This window comes from Rhododendron vialii, chromosome 13a (genome assembly GCF_030253575.1).
Source record: "Rhododendron vialii isolate Sample 1 chromosome 13a, ASM3025357v1".
Taxonomy (NCBI): Eukaryota; Viridiplantae; Streptophyta; class Magnoliopsida; order Ericales; family Ericaceae; genus Rhododendron; species Rhododendron vialii.
In genome coordinates this window covers 3,009,739-3,015,491 of record NC_080569.1, presented here as the reverse complement: position 1 = coordinate 3,015,491, position 5,753 = coordinate 3,009,739, and the positions used below count along the sequence as shown (strand labels likewise).

At 39.2% G+C, this 5,753-nt stretch overlaps 1 protein-coding gene across 2 annotated transcripts; it reads right to left on the bottom strand.

Annotated features, from left to right (window-relative positions):
* Positions 1-733: 733 nt before the first annotated feature.
* Positions 734-4,424, bottom strand: LOC131313323 (probable protein phosphatase 2C 51). Of its 2 annotated transcripts, none has more exons than XM_058341576.1 (7): positions 4,322-4,424; positions 3,155-3,476; positions 2,792-3,020; positions 2,102-2,217; positions 1,821-1,958; positions 1,391-1,565; positions 734-1,209 (listed from the first exon to the last, which is right to left on the bottom strand). In XM_058341576.1, the coding sequence occupies exons 2-7, from the start codon at positions 3,423-3,425 to the stop codon at positions 867-869; spliced, it is 1,272 nt and encodes a 423-aa protein (XP_058197559.1). In that variant the 5' UTR covers positions 3,426-3,476; positions 4,322-4,424; the 3' UTR covers positions 734-866. The 2 variants fall into 2 exon arrangements, with proteins under 2 accessions (XP_058197559.1, XP_058197560.1); XM_058341577.1 differs by having other exon boundaries at positions 4,247-4,341.
* Between the last annotated feature and the right edge of the window lie 1,329 nt (positions 4,425-5,753).

Here is a 5,753-nt window from a genome sequence, read left to right as displayed (position 1 = left end):
CCTTTAGGTAGATTTTGCTAAATTGGGAGATTGTCTTTGAGCTCAAATTGTCTCCTTATGTTCCTTTTAAATAATGAAGAACGCAGACCAATGTAATCTGCATAGGCAGAAAAGGAAAATTACTTAAGGGTGTTTCGAAAACACCAAACACTAATGGTTTTCGTATGGTTCCGGCGTTTTCCGAAACATCTTCTTGGTATTGTCATTGGTTATTTTTTTACAAACTGACACAGGTTGGTCTACCATACTGATCGGGCTTAATAGGCCCAGCCTTCAGTGACCCTGGAAACCACACAAGAGCCCATTTATGATCCACTAATTCCAAGTAGGTGCACACCCAAAACATGAATGACTCCTCCACCAGGCATAGCCCATTACTGACTATTCAGCATTCATGCATTAAAACCAAAACCAAAATCGAAAAGAACCTTAAGTCCCAATTAGTTGGGATCAGCTACATGAGTAAGTTCTGCATTATTTTGATGTAACTTGAACTTTTTGCACGGATTGCTGCAAGCTAACCTTTGTTTTTACTTTTTACCTTCTCTGTGAACGGTCTTCCTGTCTCTCTTATTGGGACAAGCTTCTCGTTTTCCAGTTATTTTATGGCCGCCTATGCAAGTTGCTTCTTGCGACCTCTGCTTGTATGGTAGGCCAAAAACCAGAGGTGTGTTATCTTCTTAATCTGTCATTTTATTCCCATGACAGTGTTAATGCTTTACAAAAAACCATCAGCTTTCAATTCATCGGAGTGCGTAGGTCTTTTCACAAAATACTATTCTTAATGCAGGCGATGCTCTTTCACTCCTAATCATATTCATTCTTAATTACAGGAAAGAAAAACTCTAGACAAAGCAATCAAGGTGCTAAACGAAGGAAAAAAGCTTAATCCAATTCCAAATCCTTCTTTCAGGATTTCGCAGGGGAAAACTGGCTGACCTTAGAGGAACCACCACGGCAGACAGATTATCAGTGCTGCCTTTCTTGAAAGCAGTGCGAACAATGCAGTTGGCTAATGAGGACTGGTCTAAACAAGAATCCAATTGCTTCGATTTCTTTGTGTCTTGGAAGTGTGCATCTCTTATGAGATTACATACTTTCTGTGGCTTTAGACTCTCAAATATGCCATCAGATGCAACCACCAGATAGCTGTCATCGGCGGCTAAAGGTTGCCAATCTGTCACTTCTGGATCAGATATTATACCATACCTGAGAAAAAAAACATACGAAACGTTGAACAATGAAAACCCTAAAAATGCTCATGTTTAGCGACTGCATGTAACATTATCAGTGTGGGGACATAATTTTGAACAAAGTTGAAGTCCTAGAAAGTGGCAATAATTGGCAATGAAATCAACATTCAAGCTTTGTTTTGAGTTGGGAACTGTACCTCTTTAAGGGAATGTCGCCAAGAGCACGGGTCATAGGAAAATGACCGTTGATTACAGGCGTGTCATACCAAGAGATAACGCCACCAGCTGCTTCAATCCTGGCTCTCTCTTCATCTCTATGTGGATTATGATCTCTAGTTAATTCTTTAACAGAAAGATAGGGGATTGATGCACCTATAATTTTAAAGCAACATCAGTTGTGAGAAGTAGTACCAAAACATCAAGCCACCATATTTGAAGTGTATTAGTGAGTGAGTCCAATTTTTAAGCCATATTATGCATGTGCACAAACATTAAAGTGAATGTAATATCATTCTAGCAATTCTATCTTTGCTTATTGGATGCATTGTCATTGTTATACTGTAAGTGGACCGCAAATTGAACAAAAGAAAGGACTAAATATTATCGTTCAACAGAAAGAGAGTTAACCATCAGCCTCTCGGTGCAGGGGAAGTTTCTCAGAGCATAGAAGGGCTTTTGAGTCACCAACATTGGCAACTAAAATTTGACCATCTACCAGAAGAGCAACAACAGCTGTAGATCCTGCTGCTAAATCGTTTTCGAAAGCTGCCTGAAAGTATAGAGCCAATTAACAAAGTTAGGAGAAGAACTTAGTCTAATATACAAATGCCATGGAAAGCAGAAGGAACCACAAGTTATACTCCCATACATGAAAGGCTGCAATAAAAATAAGAAAAGAAAAAGCAAACTTGCCTCGCTGAACGCTGAATCGATATCCTTGATTGTCTTCACCAGCGCTTTCTGCAAGATTCCCATGCGTGTCGATTCTTGCAGTATCACCTGTGATGTTCCTTCCAAACTGCCACTGTACTCGGACAATATAACAAAATTACGAAATAAGTAGAACAGACTTTAGAATCCCTAGTTTTATGAGGATTATGCTTCTCCACTAATTAAAAAGCCAATCAAGAAGGCATAAAGTAGTTCAAACAATGGACAGCTCTTTTTTGGAAGGATAACGCCTGTACTAAATGAATACCAGCTCAATAGAAGAAAAAGGTATTACTATTATCGTCAACGAAGTAAGAGATTTCATTTTTTGTATAGGGAATAGTACAAACTTCTTGAATGGAGACCAAGCAACCAAAAGTGATTCACTATAGACGAGCACTGAATTCCAGATGTAAGCCACCACATAATCATAAGAATTAAGACGTGATCAAAACATATTTTGGAAACTTGATTAAAGTTTTTCTTGGAAACTTGGAAGGTGCAAAGTGTGAAGATGTTGTCTTGGACTTCTAAGAAGGGTGCAACTATGCAAGTTTATAGTTGTGTGCACGTTTGGTTGATATCTACAAATAGGAACCAATCATCTCTATTTAAAAAAAAATCAGTTAACAAACGTCTTAATTCAAAATATGTCAAAAGGAACCCACCTCGCAATAGTTGATTTACGCGGCTCTAGTTCTACATCTTCATTACTATTCTGAAAAGCCAGATTTTGTTCTTCCTTTAATGATAACCAGTTCTTGAACGAGCCAATCATAGAGTGCACGAAAAAATAATCCAACACAAGTTTTGAGGCCATTTCACTAGCTTCCTTTCCGATATGACCATCAAAGACTGCCACCACACCAACCCCGACGTCTTCCTGCCCATTTTCACCTGCACAATTGTCAAGCTCCAGAAACTTAATTTCACTTAAGTAGTACAAAACCAATCGCTTAACATAAGCAATCATCTAGCACTGAACCAGAAACCAAAGCACAGAAACAATAGCCGGTGATTACTGGGATTACCAAGCAATGGTATCTGCATATCAAGATTGCATGAAATTCGATCCTCTTGATATCTCCTTCTTCCCCGAGTTGTCTCAAACTGGCAGTTCATAGTTTCATTTTGGTGAGCTTTGGCAGAGAGAACCCAATCATGGCATTCCGGAGATCTAAAAACAGCAGGAGCACGACCCTCGTCATAAACCTCCATACACGCTACTGATACTCCATAGGAACATGGAATTGCAAACATCAATATTCCTAGTACGAGTAACACAACCTTAAGTCCACCCATCTTTATTGGAAGATCAAATTCAACGCCTGAGAAAGAATGTTAAACAAAGTCCTGTTGCATAATACAAGGCCAAAGCAATTATGGTAATTTCAAAAGGGAGATTTTTCTCTACCGAATGTAAGGAATCAGGCAAGTAATTTAGGATAGGATAATAACTTGAAGCTTAACACAATAAACTATTATACAGTTTGAATCCTAGAAATCATGTGAGAATTGAAATTCCGCATACAACTAATGAAAGTTGATTAGTTTTTCTCATGATTCATGTAATTGTCCAAGCCATAGTTGGTAGTCATGTCGCATACCAGAGTTTTGAGAGAAACAGGACACTACATTGGTAGAATATTGACAATCTAGAAGAGGACTCAGAGGAGGAATATATAAGCAATAACAATGAGGTTCTTTCTGAATAATAAAAGAATTTCCAGTATTTGATTGAAAAAAATATTTTCTTGTAAATTTTTTTAAAAACTCCCAGTGCTTGAATTAACCGTTTAGTTTTTTTCCAAAAAAAATTACAGTAGCCTGGACAGATTCAAGAAGCTTTGGATACGGTTTTTGGCTTCCATATATCATCAAACACCTATAATACAAGAAAGAATGACGTTCAAAAAGCTTCAAGTTCAAAGGCTAACAAACCCACAATGGCCAAAAATTAGAATTGAAGACAAACCATTGGCTACAATCCGATTGAGTCCACCCAGAAGAACCCAAACAAACATACACATGCTAAAGAAACCAAATCAACCAATTGACTGCACAAAGATCAAAACAAGAACGGAAAACAAGTACCAGTAGGTCCAGTACTGCCTAATCAAAACCACAAAAGAGAAACCCACCTTCCGAAAAACTCGTGAAAGAATTTAGGGAAAAATAGAGAGAGCAGAAACGAGTACTTTATTATGGGTCTGAGTGGTCACCGTCCAAAACCCTTAACACGTCTCTCTTCATCGCATGCATAAATAAAGAACAGCGCCAAAAGACATACCGGTATTTCGGGGGTTTGGGCTACATTACCGTCAACTCCCTAAAGTATTGGGTCAACTCCCATTTTGGTCCTCTAAGTTTAATTTTTCCCCTTTTAGTCATTAAAAATATCCTCAATGTAGTATAGTTGCCGATTTCGACGAAAAGTGCATGGGGTAGAGTTTGAGCCACATGCACTTTTCCACAGCTAATTGGGGTTAGACTGATGGATGGGCACTCCCCGGCGGTTCCGTCATCTCTTCCCTCCCTCTCCTCCTCCTCTCCTACCTCTTTTGTTATGAGATGGTTGAGCCTCTTTCCTTGGTCAGAAAAAATCTTCACACTCTTCCCTCATTTTCGAACCGCGATGGCCTAGGATTAAATACATTGATACACATGCCAATAAGATGATTTCTTCACCTTCAAATTCCAAATCTCATTGCAACCTGTAGGGAGTGCCCCAATGTTATCAATCCCGTACCGTACCACGTACCGAATTTCAGAAAAACCGGTACCTTAACTCCCCAATACCGTTCAATACCGGCGTACCGGAATTTCCGGAGCGCAAAACGTGGGCTTAACCATATTACGTGCGCGAGGCTCAAATCCCGGATTTGCACCCCCCCTTCGCGCGAATAACCCGTGACTCGCATCCGGTTAATTGGTTTCCGAATCAATTTTTTCAAATTGTCTTCGGCCACGGCCCATTTTTCCGAGCGCGTTAGGCCTCTCCTTAGGTCCTTATTTACAAGTCCACTAGTGTGCAAAGTCATTTAAGATGGAAAAGAGTTTTGCAACTAGGCAATGTGGGACAAGATGCAAACACATGGATATTTTATGATGAATTGCATAGTATGAGGGATTTTTTTGAATTATGATTATATATAATTATTATATATATATTGTAGTTGCGGTAAATCCGAAACGGTACCCGGTATCTGACCGGTACCGGTACGTACCGTACCAGTAGGAAAACCGGTACCCAGGCCGGTACGGTATTCAGAACATTGGAGTGCCCATCCATCAGACTAACCCTTTTAGTCTCGTTTTTCCTTCAACTTTCACTAAGCAAGAATTCATAGTTCGCAATATGGGTGATTAAAATAGACCAAGTACAGTTGACAAAAAAGAAGAAGAGAGAGACTAAACTTGGGTAGATTCGATATCTTTTGGGCTTCTGGCATTACAAAGATGGCACTTTGCAGTGAAGTATGTCACTGGTCCGAGTACACCATTACATGATGCGTATGACTACAAATGCAACATGCTTTACAGATTGACAACATCATCTTTCTTTCCTTTCCTTTCGTTCTAACCAAATAAGAACCAAAAGAATGCAAAGCGGAAAAAATTAAGGAGAAA

What these genes read in the sequence shown, in the direction of transcription:
- LOC131313323 (XM_058341576.1), bottom strand. Translation starts at nt 3,425, where the DNA reads ATGGGTGGACTTAAGGTTGTGTTACTCGTACTAGGAATATTGATGTTT. An exon ending in TATGCAGATACCATTGCTTG is followed by an intron (nt 3,021 to 3,154) that starts GTAATCCCAGTA and finishes ACAATTGTGCAG; the next exon opens with GTGAAAATGGGCAGGAAGAC. An exon ending in TTCAGCGTTCAGCGAGGCAA is followed by an intron (nt 1,959 to 2,101) that starts GTTTGCTTTTTC and finishes ACTTTCAGGCAG; the next exon opens with CTTTCGAAAACGATTTAGCA.